Source organism: Betta splendens, chromosome 1 (genome assembly GCF_900634795.4).
Source record: "Betta splendens chromosome 1, fBetSpl5.4, whole genome shotgun sequence".
Classification (NCBI taxonomy): Eukaryota; Metazoa; Chordata; class Actinopteri; order Anabantiformes; family Osphronemidae; genus Betta; species Betta splendens.
This window is the reverse complement of record NC_040881.3, coordinates 17,229,436-17,248,225: the sequence shown is the minus strand read 5'-3', so window position 1 is coordinate 17,248,225 and position 18,790 is coordinate 17,229,436. Positions and strand designations below refer to the sequence as shown.

General features: G+C 47.1%; 3 protein-coding genes across 11 annotated transcripts in view; all 3 read left to right on the top strand.

Moving 5' to 3' along the window:
• Positions 1-1,420: 1,420 nt before the first annotated feature.
• Positions 1,421-3,099, top strand: LOC114852140 (ladderlectin-like). The gene is made up of 7 exons (XM_029144312.2): positions 1,421-1,592; positions 1,666-1,722; positions 1,854-1,886; positions 2,242-2,333; positions 2,404-2,529; positions 2,696-2,795; positions 2,939-3,099. The coding sequence occupies exons 1-7, from the start codon at positions 1,502-1,504 to the stop codon at positions 3,010-3,012; spliced, it is 573 nt and encodes a 190-aa protein (XP_029000145.1). The 5' UTR covers positions 1,421-1,501; the 3' UTR covers positions 3,013-3,099.
• A 2,034-nt stretch (positions 3,100-5,133) lies between these two features.
• LOC114851778 (glycine receptor subunit beta-like) lies at positions 5,134-15,279 on the top strand. 3 transcript variants are annotated; one of them, XM_029143484.3, is made up of 11 exons: positions 5,134-5,266; positions 6,758-6,884; positions 7,043-7,149; positions 8,767-8,834; positions 8,917-9,143; positions 9,270-9,352; positions 10,405-10,542; positions 10,718-10,870; positions 11,594-11,742; positions 12,461-12,619; positions 12,690-15,279. In XM_029143484.3, the coding sequence occupies exons 2-11, from the start codon at positions 6,763-6,765 to the stop codon at positions 12,981-12,983; spliced, it is 1,500 nt and encodes a 499-aa protein (XP_028999317.1). In that variant the 5' UTR covers positions 5,134-5,266; positions 6,758-6,762; the 3' UTR covers positions 12,984-15,279. The 3 variants fall into 3 exon arrangements, with proteins under 3 accessions (XP_028999317.1, XP_028999309.1, XP_028999326.1); XM_029143476.3 differs by having other exon boundaries at positions 5,135-5,266; positions 12,687-15,279; XM_029143493.2 differs by lacking the exon at positions 5,134-5,266 and having other exon boundaries at positions 6,761-6,884; positions 7,047-7,149; positions 12,687-15,279.
• A 402-nt stretch (positions 15,280-15,681) lies between these two features.
• The window catches only part of LOC114851284 (glutamate receptor 2-like), a 30,768-nt gene continuing 27,659 nt past the window's right edge, over positions 15,682-18,790 (top strand). For 2 of the 7 annotated variants that reach the window (XR_003785037.3, XM_041069911.2), the window contains exon 1: positions 15,688-16,523. Coding sequence is in view for 5 of the 7 variants with exons in the window: in XM_041069911.2 (XP_040925845.1) it covers positions 16,454-16,523 (70 nt within the window). In the remaining 2 variants the exon portion in view is untranslated. Of the gene's footprint in view, positions 16,524-18,790 lie in introns of all 7 variants that reach the window. The other 5 variants (XR_008694102.1, XM_029143051.3, XM_029143049.3 and 2 more) reach the window with 5 other exon arrangements.

Below are 18,790 nucleotides of genomic sequence, written 5' to 3'. Positions count from 1 at the left end.
CTTATTCTTATTCTTTTGATTACATTTCCAGATTATGTGCAGGTGGGCTGCAGACATATACTCTGTCAAGAATCATTTTGATGCCAACAAAACTTCCAACACTAAAGCCTCTTCAATTGACCCACCTAAAACAATGGGGCCTACAGTAGGAAGATATAAATGTTTCTGACTGTTCAAATAAACTGAACAGAATCTAATTGGAATGGTTTCTTTGTTTATAGTCAGTGCATTGTACAATCTAGTAGAAAAAAAACAAACACTGGTAGAAAGGACACAAAGTCATCAATAACCAGAACCATGAGAAAAATCAAAGAATGAGGCGTCTCATTCTGACTGTTTGTTCTTTCATGACCTGTACAATCACAAATTTCATGAACTATTTTCTGTTTCTGTTTCTTTCTACTGTACAGTGCAAGTTACTGTGCAATTTAAATATATTATTTGGTGAATTAATATCAATCCATCTACAAATACAACTCACACCAGCTTAAAGTCAAGAAACAAAATGTTTTGCTGCTTAGTGATGTATTCCATTTTATTGTCATTGGTCTTTACTGGAACCAACAACAATGATAGCATGAGCAGCAATATTCATAAAACAAGTGATCATAAACCTGGTGGTAAATGGGAGTAACTTACCAATGAAATCACATACTGTAAAATAACAAACACGTGACGAACTTAAATAAGTTTAATACAGATTGACTAAAATGAGGCAACAGTAAAAGATCAGCACTGATCGTGGATGTGAACTCTGGGCCAGGATCAGGTCACGGAATGCATCTCCATGGTAACTAGACTGGGATTAAGGTGTATGCTGTTTGTATCTGTATTTATATACAAACACTTCTAAACGTGCTGAGGAAGCGGCAGAAAAAAATGATTGATTGATTTTAATATACTGTAAAGTATAAAATGATACGAGTCTCCACATTGGTCTAAGGTCTAATTTAGACGCAGACCAAAGGTCAGAGGTGGTGTTTAATAAAATAAATACTGTACAATGATGGAAGAATCACCATAAAGACCGTGACCGTTTTCCTGGTCAGTGTGTGTGTGAGCATGTAACATTAGTGGCCTTGTTTGTGTTGACAGGTCTGTAGTTTGATGCCAGTGCCCGGTCGCTGATGATCAGGTTAATTAACACATTTCCTTGTGAGTCACTGCCTCCGTTGGTAAATCATTCAGATTAGTACCATCTGCCTCAGACTGTGGCTGGCATCCAGTAAGACTTTAACTTTATGACCCAGATGAACTGTTGCCACTTACAGTAACCTCCCTCTTCCCCATGCGTGCTGCACCTTTAACCTTTGACTCTTTACATCTTTTATGGCGGAGAAGTGGGCATTGTTAGGAAAACAGCTCTTCTTCTCGTAACTTGCCCTGTCAAAGTCCAGTGTGGGTCCGGTATATATCGGAGCTTTGGGTGATGCTGAGCACATGGACCCGCTGCTGCTCTGACTCAGCAGGTCAACACTGAACCCGTCACTGACTGCAGCCCATGCTCTTCTTCCAGACGTCCGTCGCCATGAAGACTCTGCTCCTCGTCTCCGTGCTCCTCTGTGCTGCTCTGATGGGCCAGGCTGCCACAGGTCACACACTCTCCTGCCCGGAACCGTTCACCGTCACTGACCCGCGTTTAACTTGTGCTGCTCTTGTCTTCAGTCGCTCCAGGTGAAGCTGTTGCTGTACAACAGGAGGACGAACCTGCACCACACTCAGGTCCGTCACCCTTTAAATTCTCCTCCTCTATTGTTCTGCTGTTGCTTGATTAGCGCTGTGGTTCTGAATGGAGACGGTGCCAGCAGCGGTGGTCGGTTCTGTTTTACGATGCTCCTGTGTTGCTCCTACAGATGCTGCTGACGGCCCTCCTTTTCTACCTCAAGGTAGGACGTGTTCACAGCTGCTCACACAATGTTAATAAAAGTAGATCTAATATGTCCTAAACGTTACACTGACACACTGGAAGGGCTTAGATGAGCCTGCATATCATTTCCACATTAGAGTCCGTAGAAGCTGTTTACAACATGTGATTCATCAGAAACATAAGGAGGAGGCTGAGTTTAGTAGAAGCCTATTTAGGTCATTCATAAGTAAATGGTCCAGTCGTTAATGGAAGATGTGTTTTTTATTTTCATTTATTTTCTCTGCAGCAACATGATGATGAGCTATTGCCCGTCCTGATTCTGTGCAGTTATTAGGAATTAATAAGGTTCTTAAAAAGGGACTTTCTTATTTCAGTTCGAGTTCAGTTCTGCCTGGATGGTTGGCTCAGTTTCCGTGGTAACTGCTACTTCCTGGCCAACCACGTTGAAACGTGGGGCGGTGCTGAGGTGAGGAAGCGTACGCAGACGCAGGTGCTTGAATGCATCCCATACGTGACTGTGCTCCTTTCTCCTGCAGAGGTTCTGTGCTGGCTTCCAGGCCAACCTGGCCTCAGCCCACAACGTCTTGGAGCAGAACTTCCTCCAGCGTTTGGTCAAAACTGGTGGTCACTCCTTTGCCTGGATTGGAGGCTTCTACTTCCAGGTGGGTTCCAATGGACTCCTTTTTCCCACTGACTAATGACTTATGTGGGGAAGTGTCTCCTCTGGGGTCCTATTAGTATTCACCTCATACAACCACTGCATGTAAGTGTAGCTGCAGTAACAGGGTTTAATCCACAGAGACACTGAGAACAGCTGTTTTGTTACAGAATTTCTGGAGATGGGAGGACGGCTCAGTGTTCAACTACCAGAACTGGTACTCACTGAGCTCCCCGGATCGTCTGCAGTGCGTCCAGCTCAACTCTCAGGGTGAGGACGCGCGCACGCTCGCACGCACGCACGCACGCACGCACGCACGCACGCACGCACGCACGCACGCACGCACGCACGCACGCACGCACGCACGCACGCACGCACGCACACACACTGATCTTTCACTTCTGTTCCCACAGAGTCCAGGGGCTGGTCCAGTCAAAGCTGTACCACGCGTTTCCCCTTCGTGTGTCAGATGAACCCAGATTGTTAGTTACTGCATGTGTTGGGTCAGCGACAGATACTGAACTGTTTGTCTTCGTGTTGGATCTGCCTTAATTAATAAATGTTTTATTACTGAGCTGTTGTTCATTATTGAAGAAGTACACACTTTCCTCTAAGCCCACTTACATTCATAGTAATACTTCTTACTATTAGTGGTCACCATGTGATGCTCCATGACCTTCACCACCGCAGAAAGCTGAGGTTCACTCATTCATGTTATATACATGTTTAAATTGTTCCTTTGTAACTGAAGAAAAGCTAAAACACAAGAAACTAATACTGAGACTAACAAACGTACTGGAGTGGTCCAAACAAACCACGAGCAAACTACAACTGGAGGAAAACATAGCTAAGGTGAAACTAGGAGGAGGGGCTTTGTGACGTCATGGGGTCACTGTGGGCGTGGCCAGAGTTATAAACAGAATGACAGCAAGGTGATGATAAGATAAACCTTTATTCATCCCACAGTGCGGGAATTTCAGCGTTGCAGCAGTAAAAACAGAGACAAAGACAGAGGACAGAGATAGCATCATGTTACAATTTAACAGTATTACTGTAGCAACAAAACAATAATAACAACAATTTAATAATATTTTACTTACTTTGACTAGAGGTAGAAATGGTGTTCACACATGTCCAGTCACTGATACAGTATATACTGAATATATATATATTATATATATATATATATATATATATATATATATATATATATATATATATATATATATATATATACTGGGAGCAGCTGTGGTAGTGAAGTCTCAGCAGGAGCAGCAGGAGCAAAGCTGCACAGACTACACACTGTGCTAAACGGGTGGAAGCAGGACCATAGCTCCATCCTCCCGTCTCCCACCTCCCCCCAGCCATCCTGACCAGCTCCTCCAGTCTCCCCCCGTCTGCAGATGAGATGCACCTGCACCAGCAACACACTCCCAAAAGGATGCTGAGGCCACAGAGTCATAAAAAGTCACAAAAGCTTCAAGACTAAATACTACATGACTTCACCGCAAGATATAACAACAGTGTATGACTAAGAACAAAGCAACCTGTAATGATGTGCAAAGCAAAGAGGAGCTAGACTTTTAGAGCTGGAGATGTCATCCACAATGTGGTCACTCCCTCTTTTACTATGTTTACTCCTACCATCAAAATGGCTAATGGTTCATTTTTAAATTCTTTATAAATTTAAAATTAACTTTGAAACGGGCCCTGGGTTTGTTAAACCTTCAATTGTAAATGACTTTACTTTCGTTGTAATGAATAAGCTGAACAGAATTTAAATTGGTTTTATTCCCACTTATTGTTTCTGAACATGTTCCCCTTTGTCGGCTCTGGACTCTGGATGAAGCTGAAGCCATAAAACCTGCTGGTGCAGCAGCATAAAGCTGTAAATGACAGTAAAGGTTACAGCAGCAATAAGGACGTGGCTGCATAATATGAGCCATAAAGAATGAGAGAGCGAGAGCAGCAAGAGCCTAAATGTCATTACTGGGAAACCAGATTCACTTCCACCCTAAAGCTCTTATTGTGTAGTCCTCTATTCTTACTTCCTGTTCTCTTATCAAGCTCTACTAGGTGGAGGCGGTGTAACTTGGAGGGACCAAGTTATGTGGTACCCTGAGACCATGAAGCCTCCGTCTCCTCACCTGCTCTGAGCAGAAGTAACATCACGAGCTGCGTCGTCCATTCATAATAACAAGCTGTTATAACGTGAGGAGCATCACATCCAGTGTCTGCTCAGTCACAGCTACTGTCACTGAAGGCTCAGCGTGGACAGCTGTCATCTGTAAACAGAGCACAGTTCTCTACTGATGAACACAAGCTCAAAGCGGCATTTGGAGCCGTTCACACATCTTAATAAATAACCCAGCGGCCATATTGTGATAAAATAACCCTGTGTTGTGATCTGTGGGTTACTGACTGCAGACTTGTCTCCTGCAGCTCACTGTGGGACGGTGAACTTCAGGTGCTGGCAGTGAGATGTGATGACAGGTGGATGATGTCAGCCTCCAGTGAGTCCAGTGATGAATGACCTGCGCTGCTGGAGGAGCCTCTCTCGTGTTGCGGTGGGAGCGCGGCAGTAGCGGCGCTGCACCGCCTGGAACTTGGAACAGGATGCGGAGCAGTGCAGCTCAGAGAGAGGGAGGGGGGGGGGGCGCAGCCAGCCTCCAGCCACGGCAGCAGCTCAGACACTCACCACCAACTCCCTGGATGCAGCAGAGGCACGGGACCAGGCAGAGGTAGGAACGGAACGGAGCGAGCGCTGGTGCAGGTGCAGCGCGTGCGTCTGTGCATGAAGGCGGCGGCGCCTGCAGAGGCTGCAGGACGGTCGACGGCGGCTCCGCGCGCATGTGTGTGTGACATACGTGTAGGACATGTTACGGGTGCATGACTTTTTGGTTCCCTGCTGTCGGACTGTGTGTGTGTGTGTGTGTGTGTGTGTGTGTGTGTGTGTGTGTGTGTGTGTGTGTGTGTGTGTGTGTGTGTGTGCTGTGTCATCGCTTCTTATAGTCCAACGCCGCAGTCCCCCCCCTCCAGCCCATCCCAGCCTCACCCCCCCGTCCCCCCGTCCCACCACTTCCTCATCATCCACATTAACCTCCTCATGACCAGCGGAGCTGTGGCGCTGGTGCATTAGACACATCATTAACCAAACAGAGGACACAGAGGGTGAGGTGCTGACGTGTGGGTCCCTCTCTCTTGTCCAGACTTAATTTTATGGCTGTTTAATGGGTAGTGGTGCCAACATGGACTAATGCACAGCAGTGGGCAGAGCTACTCCTCACTCAATGAGGTTCCAGAGACACAAACGCGCCTTTTGTGTCTGTTGAAATATTCCTCCACTGACATGTGACCGGTCAAACCTCTGTGTCTGAGCACCAGTGTGCTGCTGTGATCTGTAGCTGCTTAGAGGTGTTTATGAACACAACACAGTCCCACAACAGTCAAATTATTCATTTTCCAAATGCTACAAACTTGCTACTGTTGGATAATGTTGATACAGCCGCTCCAGCGGTTTGATCACAAACTGCAGCTATGGGAGTTTTCCTCCTTCTTCGCGGCCCCTAAGCATCACGGAGCCCCCACCAGGCCTCAGCTTCCACCACACAAGCTTATCTAGTGGAGCACATCACTCCGGGCTTTGGGCTGAAACTCTACTGTATGTTTCTATGAGATGAGCTTGTGATACAAACAGCCTCGAGCGCCTCGTCCTGTTGTGTTTGGAACATTAGTTACTGTATGTTGAGCCTCACACAGTTTGGGTTTATAGTGGAGGTTGAATCATTTGAGTTTAACTTTATCGTGTAGCAAAGTCATTTTTTCATCTTTCATGGAATCATGGATGACTGACGTCCCTCCTTCGACCAGTCTCCTGGCTCCAGCGAGCGGGTCCTTCAGGTCTGATCTCCGCTGGGAGCTCACCTCCCTCCACAGACCTGCTGTCTGTGTAGCACTGTGGTCAGACACCATGGTGTGGTCCATTCCTCCCGGCCCTCGTGGAGGTGGAACCAGTGGACAATTACGACCACTTTTCTTGAGAAAATGTTTGTATTTGTGTTCAGACACATTCATTGTGTCACCATGACTTTGACCTTTCTGAGCGGAATCACTCAGTGCTGTGAGGAGAAAATCTCCAATGTGCTGCAGAAACCTGACAAACAGCATGATGATCATTTGATCCACTGCATAAATACGCTTCTGAGTCCTGAGGTTAGTGCTTGTGGTTGTAGACACCATGGCTGTTGGGTTGAGGCTAGTGATCATGCTCCTGCTGCTGCTGTGTTGGAATCTGACACACGCCAAAGAAGGAAAATCCACAAAGAAAGGAAAGAAAGGCAAACAAGTTGTCTGTCCATCGTAAGTACAAGCTTCACTGCAGTTACATGCGTTATGTACTTATATCATGTAAAACAAACACATGTAGACGCCTCAGTGTTTATTACAGCTTTGGAGCCTTGTATAGAAAATGCATGTGATACATGGGCGTCTCTTTGTATTGATGTCGTCTGTAATAGCCAGTTGTCCCCAGAAGACCTGGCTCTGGTTCCAGCCAACTCCACCTCCAACATCTTGAACCGCCTCATGGTCAGTTACGACCCGAGAATAAGGCCCAACTTTCAAGGTAATGCTACAGACTGAGCAGGTAGGTGGTTTGTTGTGTGATGGGGTCCAGTCCAGCAGCCTAGCATGCCCACGCACCTGAAGAGTGGAGGGGTGGGAGATGTGGGCACAGGGACCTGGTGAAGCAATGAGGCTGGTGATGGGTGATGAAGGAAGGGGCGGGGCTGGGGTGTGGGCGTGGTTTGAACGGAGGGGCGGGGCTATGTACAGTAAGGTGGAGTAACAGGCCAGACCACGGATCCTGTATCCTAATCTCTGGAATCCTGTGCTATAGATGCACACGTCTGCAAAGACACAAGGAGGAGCCTTAAAGGAACACGTTGACATACAGGAAGGTCAGAGTGAACCTCACACCCCGACCCTCCTACACATCAGGGTCACGCTGTTGTCATTGATCACATCACAGAGAGCGGAGCAGAATGTGGTGAAACATTACATCCTTCTATAAAACAAAGGCACATAAGAGAATAATCTGAATGAACACGGAGCACTGCGTTAGAACTGTAATTCTCCATCTGATTGACTTTAGAGTCCAACGAGAAAGTCCTCGGTCCAGCAGTGACATAAAAATAGACTAGAGCAGAAAGGACATGAGGAGTGTGTGTGGTTGATTTGCTGTGTGGAGCTTGGAGCTACAGACAGATGTCCTTCACCCCTCACACACACACACACACACACACACACACACACACACACACACACACACACACACACACACACACACACACACACTGACCAGTGTTCTATTGTATTGCAGTGGAGCTGCTCACGGTCACTTACAGCTAATACAGTGATGACCAGCAGCCTCATTATTTACAGGTTGATCACATGTATTTATTAGTGTGTTTGCGTTAGTTCATCAGCCTGTGTGTGTCAACGTCACACCATGTGTAGCTACAGTATGTGGTTGGTCAGGATAAAATAATATCACTGAATGTGGAATCTGGGATAGATTTTCTACTTTCACTTATTTCGTTATGCTCAGCAAATGCGTGCCTGTTCAACTAACAAGGCCCGTTAAATTGTGACTTTATGGCTTCGTGCCTCAGTTCCTTGCTTGCGTACAGACACACGCTTTACAAGCTGTGCATAGTGGATCACACACTCACAGTTCTATTCCCAGCGTTGCAGAGACTCGGACACAACAACTGAAGCAAGACCTGCATGTTATGTTTTATCCTGGTTTAGTCTGACACGTAGCTGTATTACAAAAGCTCTGCAGTGATAGCGCTGCTCTGTCTGTATGTATAGTATTATAGTATAGTATATGAATAGTACTACAACTGTACTGTACATCGATGCACAATCAGCTTTAAACCATGTTAAGCATCCACCCATCGCAGCAAAGTCGACCAGCTGAGAGACAGTCTGTCACAACAAACACATCCTATATATGAGCTGGTTCATCCAACACTGACACAAGTCCTCCTCTAAACAAACCCTATAACTCACACACACAACACAACACAGTGTCGACAAATCAGTCATTGGTTATCAAATAAATTATTTCTACGCTGCTTAGCTTCACTGTAAAATGTCAGGATGCATCGTGCCGGTTCTGCTTCTCATACTCAAGCACTTTACTGGAGTGGCCTGTAGCTTTCCTTCTGTCCTCCAGGTATTCCAGTGGAGTCCAGAGTGAACATCTTCATCAACAGCTTTGGATCCATCCAGGAGACCACTATGGTGACGCAGCCACACAACCACTGTGTGTCACGTGTTTCCATCTGAGTGGTCACAGTAGCAGCAGTAACATCTGTCTCTGCAGGACTACAGGGTCAACATATTCCTCCGCCAGCGCTGGAACGACCCCCGTCTGCGGCTTCCTGCTGACTTCAAGAGCGAGGCGCTCACTGTCGACCCCAAGATGTTCCAGTGTCTGTGGAAACCGGATCTGTTCTTTGCTAACGAGAAGAACGCAAACTTCCATGACGTGACGCAGGACAACATCCTGCTCTTCATCTTCAGGAACGGAGACGTGCTGATCAGCATGAGGTGAGGCCTCGCTCTGCTCGAGAGTTCATCGCTCTGTTGAGGCGTGTGTAACCTGTGTGTGTGTGCGTGCGTGTGTGTGTGTGTGTGTGTGTGTGTGTGTGTGTGTGTGTGTGTGTGTGTGTCCAGGCTCTCAGTGACACTGTCTTGTCCCTTGGATCTGACTCTCTTCCCAATGGACACACAGCTGTGTAAAATGCAGCTGGAGAGCTGTGAGTACACACATGTCTGTAGCCCACCCCGACACACACACACACACACACACACACACACACACACACACACACACACACACACACACACGACCCTATCACACCGTAATGAGGGCCCACTAGAGCCAGGCCCGGTGCTGGTCCCTCCATGTGCCAGCTCTTCCTCTGCTGGTGGGAGCAGCTCAGTCATGTGAAAACAGCAGCACAGACACGCCTGAGATGCACTAAATTGCCGGGATGGAGGATGTCACACGTTCGTCTTTGTCCCTTGTTTTAGTGTTGACGTTCACAAACAGCACAGCTGCACAGGGCTGACCTTAGATGTGTTTTCTCAGCCTGCAGCCGTGCCACAGCACAGAGGAGTTAGATGTGATGCGGAACGACGTGTTTGGGTCTGTGCGTGGCCGCGTGGTCAGTGTTCTGGCGTCACCACGGCGCTCTGATGCGGCGTTGATGTGTTACGCGGCGTTGGACTGCAGCGCTGTCCAGTAACGAGACCTTTCCTGCTGATTTATGTGCTGGCATCCAGAACGGCTGACCTGCAGAGCACGCTCCACAGCCTTTCACTGACCACCGTCTGACAGCATGCGAAGCTGCTGCATCGGCTCCTTGGCAGCAGCTCACGCATGTGAAGGCAGATCTAAAGCAGCGCGTGCAGACACGGACTGATCCCAGAGCAGCACAGAACTACGGATCATTAGACAAAGTGATCCGTTCTGTTAATTACAGCCTGCTTCACCTTTAGACCCAGCAGAAGCACAAAAACAACGCTAACATCCAAGTACATGAATCCAATGCAATTCACTTTTATTGATATAGGTCCAATTCACAACAGAGTTATTTCAAGGCACTTTACAAAGACCTGACACAAGGAAACCCAACAAATCCCACATAAAGCAAGCCTTTACTTGTAGCCACCTACAGAAGTCCAGCAGAACCAGGCTGAATGTGGGCGCCCACCTGCCTCCTGGGGTAAATGCTGTCAGAAACACGGTGTGTGAGTAATGAAGCCCATGGAGGTTAATAACGCTGCTCGTGTCCCTGTGGTTCAGTCGGATACACCACCAGCGACCTCGTGTTCATGTGGCAGTCTGACCCGGTCCAGATGGACGAGATCGCTCTGCCTCAGTTTGACATCAAACAGGAGGACATCAAGTATGGGAACTGCACCAAGTATTACCAGGGAACAGGTGCGTAGCAAGGCAAAAACAAGCCCTCATTACAACTGAGGAATCACTAAATTACAGCCTTCGTTCTGTCCAAGCTCCTCGTTTCCAACATCTCTCCAATCACTAAACAATGCGTTCATTTCCAGGAACAAACAGCTGATGGTCCCGTTAAGCTGCTTCTTTCTGCTCTCTCCAGGATACTACACCTGTGTGGAGGTGATCTTTACTTTACGTCGGCAGGTTGGTTTCTACATGATGGGCGTCTACGCCCCGACTCTGTTGATTGTGGTTCTATCCTGGTTATCGTTCTGGATCAACCCTGACGCCTCTGCTGCTAGAGTCCCACTGGGTGAGCATGTAATGACAGAGCAGCTCTGTGTGTCCTAGCTCTGTGTGTCCTAGCTCTGTGTGTCCCGGCTCTGTGTGTCCCAGCTCTGTGTGTGCTAGCTCTGTGTGTCCCGGCTCTGTGTGTCCTAGCTCTGTGTCCCAGCTCTGTGTGTCCTAGCTCTGTGTGTCCTAGCTCTGTGTGTCCCGGCTCTGTGTGTGCTAGGTCTCTGTGTCCCAGCTCTGTGTGTCCTAGCTCTGTGTCCCATCTCTGTGTCCCAGCTCTGTGTGTCCTAGCTCTGTGTGTCCTAGCTCTGTGTGTCCCATCTCTGTGTCCTAGCTCTGTGTGTCCTAGCTCTGTGTGTCCCATCTCTGTGCCCCAGCTCTGTGTATCCTAGCTCTGTGTGTCCCAGCTCTGTGTGTCCCAGCTCTGTGTGCCCTATCCCTGTGTGTCCCGGCTGAGGTAGCAGTAGCCCAGGCAGCCAGGGGACGTGTAACTGTCCTAAACAAAGCTGAGAGAATATGATGACGGGAGGATCGATGTGATAAAATCAGATACAACCAGTCTGTGTCCCTGCTGCTCAAGGGAATGTCAGTACCTCAGCCTGATGCAGACTCGGGTTGAGGTTTCGCTCCCAGTGTAACTGACAGGAAGTGAGGAAACTCCAGAGTTCCTTCTTCTGTCCACTGGAGTGTTGCTAGAGTTATTTGTTATGTATGTTAATGTCGCCCGTCTGTGTGCTTCCAGGTATTTTATCAGTGCTCTCTCTGTCCAGTGAGAGCATGTCCTTGGCCTCAGAGCTCCCAAAGGTGTCCTACGTGAAGGCCATCGACATTTGGCTCATCGCCTGTCTGCTCTTTGGCTTCTCGTCCCTGGTGGAATACGCTGTGGTGCAGGTCAGTGGATGTGGATGAGCCATAGATGAAGCCAGAGCTACCGACTGAATAAAAGCCCATTGATTCTACGGAAACACAAAGGTTATGACGTTCCTAACGACTTCAGTGTTAAACCAGGTTGCATGATGTGGTCACGAGTTTGCTCAGCACAACCAAGTAATAAAAGATGTTTTACAAAGGGATTAATCAAGTTACAGTGTGGAACCCAACCACACTGCAGTCAGTTAGTACTCTGTCTGCGTGTATGATAATTAGGCGGGCGGGGCTAGTCCAGTCTAATCTCTGATTGGTTATTCAAACCCTTAACACTAAACAGGAGAAGGTTCTGTGTTCATCCACAGTCAGCTGTGACCATCAGCATCACAGTCTCCAGTCCTGTTTGCAATGACGTCAGCAGATTGAAACAAGCGCACACTTCCTTCCAAACCTTTATTACTGACATGGTGTCAGGGATACAGTATACAGTAGCTGGCTGAAAGAAGCCTGTCTGCAGCCTTCTCTGTATTAAACAATACATCACTGCTGTTCAGACCAGTCACATATCAGCGTTTACTGCAGTGGCCAGGTTTCAGCCACAGGATGAGGTGAGGGAGGTGTTGAGGTTGCTTCAAGGTGTAGCTGCTTAGCTAACGTACAGTAAGGACCTGCAGGACAGCTAGAGGAGAAGTGGAGGAGGAGCTGACTTACAGGAGCCACGTCATTGTCTCTGCATCTCCAGGTGATGCTGAACAGTCCCAAACTGATCGAGGAGGAGAAAGCTAAAATGGCCACCAAGGAGAAAGCTTTGCAGGAAAAGGAAGGCAAGAAGCCACCGAACAAAACCAACAACACTGTGAATGGGACGGGCGGCACGCCCATCCACGTCAACACGCTGCAGGTAAACACAGCCGCGAAGGCATGCTGCTCTGCGAGGACAGAAGCCCCTGACGTGTTCCTCCTCTCAGCAGGTGGTGGAAACACGCTGCAAGAAGGTCTGCACCTCCAAGTCAGACCTTCGCTCCAATGACTTCAGCATCGTGGGGTCTTTACCTCGAGACTTTGAACTGTCCAACTTCGACTGTTACGGTAAACCGGTGGAGGTGACGGGGCCCCTCAAGTCCCAGAGCAAAGCCAACAAGAAGCCCCCCCCACCCAAACCCGTGATCCCCGCTGCGGCCAAACGCATCGACCTCTATGCAAGAGCCCTCTTCCCCTTCTCCTTCCTCTTCTTCAACGTCGTCTATTGGTCGGTGTATCTCTGAGATGAACCGTCGTCGTGCCGATTCTGACCGACGCCATCGACGCCGCAGCGACGCCATTTAATGCTTCGCCCTCCTCACCAGCGTTTGCTGATTGCAGCTGCAGCCACTGCTCTGAGCCCGGGTCCAGCGGGAAAAGGCCAAATCCAAACATCCTTAGGCAGTGAGTGCACGTGTGTCCTGTCTGAGAGAGAGCGCATCATGCTTGGGTAAACTCAGCCTCCATGTTGTCACCTATGCATCAGCAAAAAAGCTTCACCTGAGCAAAGATCACTGGTAACACTGTAAAGGTACAGAATCAAAGAAATAACACATTAGAATAAGGAATCTGAGAGTACTTCATCTGGATTGGATGAATAAAAGACAAACCTTTATTGTTACTGCTGCCGTCATCATGAAAAACATTTAACTATATAAGGTATTTTTGCCCAACATAAGGATTTTGTGTTAACATATATGTTTATATGTAGTTATAATAAAATCCCTAATAAAGGAAAGATCTGATACAATGTAAAACACAAATGTCGCGTTAAACAGCGTGTGGAAAGTGGAAGGGAGAGAGAAGCTTTACTGTGCGTCTTCTTCTGTGGTGGCAGCGGTTTGATGAATGGTCAGGTTGAATGTTTGCTTTTCACTTATTTAAAACCTTTCTTCCAGCTGGTTTTGAATGATTTGAAGATGTGACTGGTCACTGAGTTATTGCAGATGCTGGCTTACTCTAGTAATCACTAGGTTAAAATGATAGTTAAGCTGTAGTTTTGGTGTTGCTGTACGTGCTCTGGCCTTCTGCTCGTTCCATGGCTTCTTTATGAATCCTTAGTCAAATCCATGCTGGAGCTTATCAGCTTCACTCGGTGCTGTTGTTAGCTGGCTCTGATCTGATCCGTCCCCTGGTGATGCAGCTGCAGGTCCTTCCCCTGCACATTTGCTACGCATTTCCCATGGACCCTACGGAAGACTTGATGCTTCTCCTCAACACTTACAGTGTGTCCTTTAATTCCTTTCAGCACAGATTTTTGTCCTGTCCTCTGGTCTTCGGGTGCCTCCTGTGCTCGGCCACATTTTACCATTAGGGTGATGTTTTCACTGAAGGTCATGAAAACTGGTTTGATGGAGAACTGCTGCTTTTCAATAAGAACACTTAACTAATTTTAAAACTGCTGTATGTGGACAAAGACCCGAGCTCAACCCAATAGAAATGCTGCGGAATGACCTTCGCCGTGAGAATGTGTCCAATGGTCCAAAACACTTTATTATTTGTGTTTTATTATTATAGAGCAGATCATTCCGATGGTTCACATAACAATACTGTACTTGCAGCTGTGAGACCTGGACACACAACGTGCACACAGTATAAGAGAATGAGGAATTAGTGAGCTGAGGTGAGCTGCCTGAAGTGGTTGTGATGGCAGCGGCTCTGTGTGGAGACGTTTAAACACGCATACAGGCTCAGGTTATGGGTTCTCTCATCATCATATCATCTGCTAATGGACCAAGGTCTACAACAAATCATCAGGATGGATCAAATGAATGGTGCTGACCTCAGACAAGTACAGGTTAGGTTGTTTTAATAAGAAGAAATGACCTGCTAGCTGTCAGCTACAACCTAGTAGCTTTTTAGCGCCCTTGAGTTTCTAATAGTATTTAGCAGTTTTTCTCGGTAAATGTAAATTCAGATTACGGTAAAACCATTTGATTGTTATTCGTAGTTTTTTGTAAAATGGTCTTGGATTCAAATAATAAAGGATAATGGAAATAGGGGTTTTATTCTTATAGATAGGATGGATAGGTAGTATGAGTATGAGCAGCAATAAAAGTGAGAATAAAGCCAAACATGTGTTTACCAGTGATCAGTCATAGCAGAGGTGTACATATTGTATGTGCTGAGTTTTTGTTATGACCTACCTATGTATGTAAAGTACATTACATACTCTACATGCATATGTGCTGTACTGTACTCGACATACTGTACAGTATATATGCACTGTACTGTATGTCATGATGCAGTACACATACTGTACGTATGTAGAGTACTGTACTCTACAGTACACATGTACTGTATGTAGAGTACTGTACTCGACATACCGCCTGCTGTCTCAGTCCACGTACCCGTTACTGTGACCATGTCAGTCTCCTGCAGAGTAAGATCCAGCTGTGGATGCTGCTGCATCACCTGAGCTTGGCGCCTTGAAGATGTTCACTATGCACTTTCATTAAAAGAGCTGCATCGTTGTGAATATACAGCCTGTATACCTGGCATCATTTTCAGGAATATTCAATAAAGGTTTTCCCCCTGGAACAGGTGTAATGCTTTACTCCATTTATCAAGGTTTGGGCTGGTTGATTTTGAGTTCTCCCATTCAGGAAGAATTACAGTAGTACACAGCCTGGTAATAAAAAGTCACAATCTACACTACAAGATCACATCAACTTTCCTAAATAAGCCTTCCTTGGCAGAGATAGGCTACTGAAATCAGAACTCAAACCGAACCACACACAGACAGTCCTCCAGTTCTCCTCTGCCCTCTGCTGGTGAAGAAGTGTAATGCAGCTGTGCGGGTTAATGAACACGGTAAGTGGACTGAAATATGAAATGCATTCATATGGAGTCATTTTGTAGCTGAAATACTACTAATAATGAAAATAAAACACAACCAGAAATGAAAAAGTATTTTCAGTTTTTATGCTAGTACAACTTTGGATTGGAATCCCACGTTGAAGCTGCTTTCAGGTACTATGCTGTTCACACATGGAACCAACACCTCAATGATCTTGAACGTGCTGTGACTCAAACTGAAGATCTGTCTCTTCAGTGCCCTTTGCATTGTTTTTTTTTTTTACTTTTAATTCGGGTCTTTTCACTTCTGGTCTAAATGTGCTGTTTTCCTACTTCTTGCCCATGTAAAGCAGTTGAATAGCCTTTGTTATATACAGCATAAAGCTGCTACGTTCAATCTGACAACAGTCCTTCAAAAAGAACTAAAATAGTTTTTCTGTCTAAAACAACAATAGCAGGTCTCCTTCAGTGGAACATTCGCTCTTGCTTCCATCATAACGACATGATCACCTGAAGCAGACTAACTGTAAACGTTGGTGCCGTTTCTGTGCTCACGTGAACTGACTGCATTATCCAACACGCGTCCAACCCGCCACGTCTCACTATGGAGCCCGTTCTACAGTTCTGAGCGGTGGAGGTGGAACGTGAGCCGCATCAGCGCGCGCCGCTCGACGCCCAGCGCTCGGCTCTTCTCGGTCCATCATCGGCTCTCTTCGGCATTCCTTGGCAGTCCTCGGCGCGCGCACTCCGTCGAGCAGCAGCACAGGCAGCGGCGGCAGCTGCACGCGCACCTCGACAGAGTGGCTTGAGCATCCGCAGAGCTCGAGACGAGCGAAGCTGGAGTGACGCCATGAGCCCGGGCCGTGTGTGATGGAGGCGACGCTGTGGTAGAAGGCTGTGCCGGGCGAACACCACCATGAAGCTGCTCTTGGTTCTGACTCTCGTGTGGCGCGGGGTGCTGTGCGGCTCTCCGAGCGTCCAGATCGGTAGGATTCCGTGTTTTTGTGTCCGCCGCTACCGCTGATGCTGCTAATGTGCCTCAGCCTCATCTGTGCTCCTCGAGGCCTCTTTCCCGCTCGGCTGCCGCTGCAGTGTTCTAATTATGTCAACATATTCATATTCCTCTATCACCGAAGGGCGCGTGCGTTTCGCGGGCACCGTGATAAGGCGTTAACTGGCACAAGATGGAACCCAGCGCCTCAGACGCGGAGCGCGTTCGGTTCCCGGTTGGGCCACAAGTGCAGCTTCAACAGCATCCTTTCACTAACGCTGTCGAACACGAGCCGTGACATGTTTCTGTGTGAGACATTCCCACAAAGATGCTGCTGCTGCTGCTGCTGCTGCTGCTGCGTTATTTCACGTCACATATTTCTCCAGGATCACGTTGAAGCTAATGAAGCAAACTCCACCGGGCTCTGTTCCATCGTGGCCTCCTTCAGAATCTCACTATACATTTCTAATGGCATCAGAAATGAGCAAGTCCCAGGGCTTCTGAGCGTCTGTGGCTGCAGTGAACAGCACAGGCCTCTCTCCCTCCGGTTCTGGTGGCCTCCTCCCACCTGGACCAGGTGTGGTGCTGCCAGCGACAGTGGTGTTTCAGCTGCGTTGACCTTTACTCTGCATAAGTGCACCATCACATCTAAGATGTATTTGATTGGTGATTGGTTGAAATGCTGATACAACCAGTATGACCAGTAAGACAGCCTTCAGTTCAGTTCTAGACACCTGCACTGCACTTTGTGGACGGGCAAGTTTGAATTGTATCCTTATCTTTAAAAGGTTCCTACTTCAGTCAATGAAGTTCCAGTTTGTGGAACTCTGCTTCTTGCTGGAAGCCACTGGGCTGTTTTCATACTCACATCATACTGACCTACTGATTGTCTCGTTTTCTGCGTTTTCCGTGTGTGTGTGTGTGTGTGTGTGTGTGTGTGTGTGTGTGTGCGTAAGGCTGGGTGTGTGTTACTGGTCCAGCTGCACTTTCTGTGTTCAGTTACTGGACCCCCAGCATGCACTGGGGCAGATTGCAGCTGCATATAAAGCAGCTGGGGTGAGAGTCAGTGACTGTAGACTGAGGCCATGGTTCTTGACCAGAGAAGGCTGACTTTCTCTCCTCAGGTCAAGTAGTTCAAGTATCTTGGGGTCTTGTTCATGTTGAGTTAGGATTCTAGCTGTTCCTGTTCTCTGGGCTCCATCAGGCCCGTTCTTCTGCTCAGGCCCTCAGAGACTTGGCTGGACTGGGGCTCATGGTGAGCTGTGTTGGCGGATGCAGGGACCAGTGGAGGATAATGCTGCCGTTTAATGCAGTGCTGCTTTTGACCTTTGTCCCTTGCACATATTGTATGACGTGGCATCGTAAGTTTACATCGTGGAACATTTTTCAGATGCTCTGCAGATGCAATGTGTTGCTGATTTGTGGCCCTTTGACGAAGCTCTGCCTCTGTCCAGTTCTCCTCTGTTAGAGATTTGTTCCAATTTTTGATGTTTTGCTGCATCACATTCAGAACGAGCTAATGGTTTCTATGAATTCTTACATGTAACATGTTCTGCTGTGAATTCTGTTGTACTCTTGACGGGAGCATTAAGATTAGGTATGAGTATGCGTATTCTCAATAAACATTCTAATTATATTAAGCTTCATAACAGACGTTGAAAAACACGTCTCATCACACCTTACGTTTCCTATACTTAGAGGCGCCGCTGTCATCTAACAGAGTGCTTAGTAAACAGCCACATTTCATCTGGACGCCTGTTGGAGCAGAGCAGGTATCCTGACACCTGTTTGTTTTTCACCAGTGGCAGTTTGTGTGTTTGGAGCGAGAGGAGGTGAGGCTCTAGGCTGTGGTGCATTACAACCTGCAGTGGGTTAGTACAGGCACTGTGTGGGTTCAGACGCTGTTATTTATTCAAATGTCAACCTGAGCCCAATGTGTGGGCTCTGCTTATGGGTGTTACAGTATGTCCTTCAGTTATGAAGAGGATGTTGAACTTTATCTTCTATTGTTGTCATTTAGATTAGATTAGATCAGATTTTTTAAATCCCACAATGGGGAAATTTCTTTGTTTGCAGCACCGTTATAACATGAAACAAAAACTACAGAAGAAAGCAAAAAATAATAATATGCAGAAAAAATAATATTTAACTTGTTGGCGTTTAGTCTGTTTTAATTTGCTGAAGAATCTTGTTTGATGAAATGATGACATTTTATGTTTGCTGGTGTTTTTGCAAAGTTTAAATTTTGAGTCTAAAAGTCGA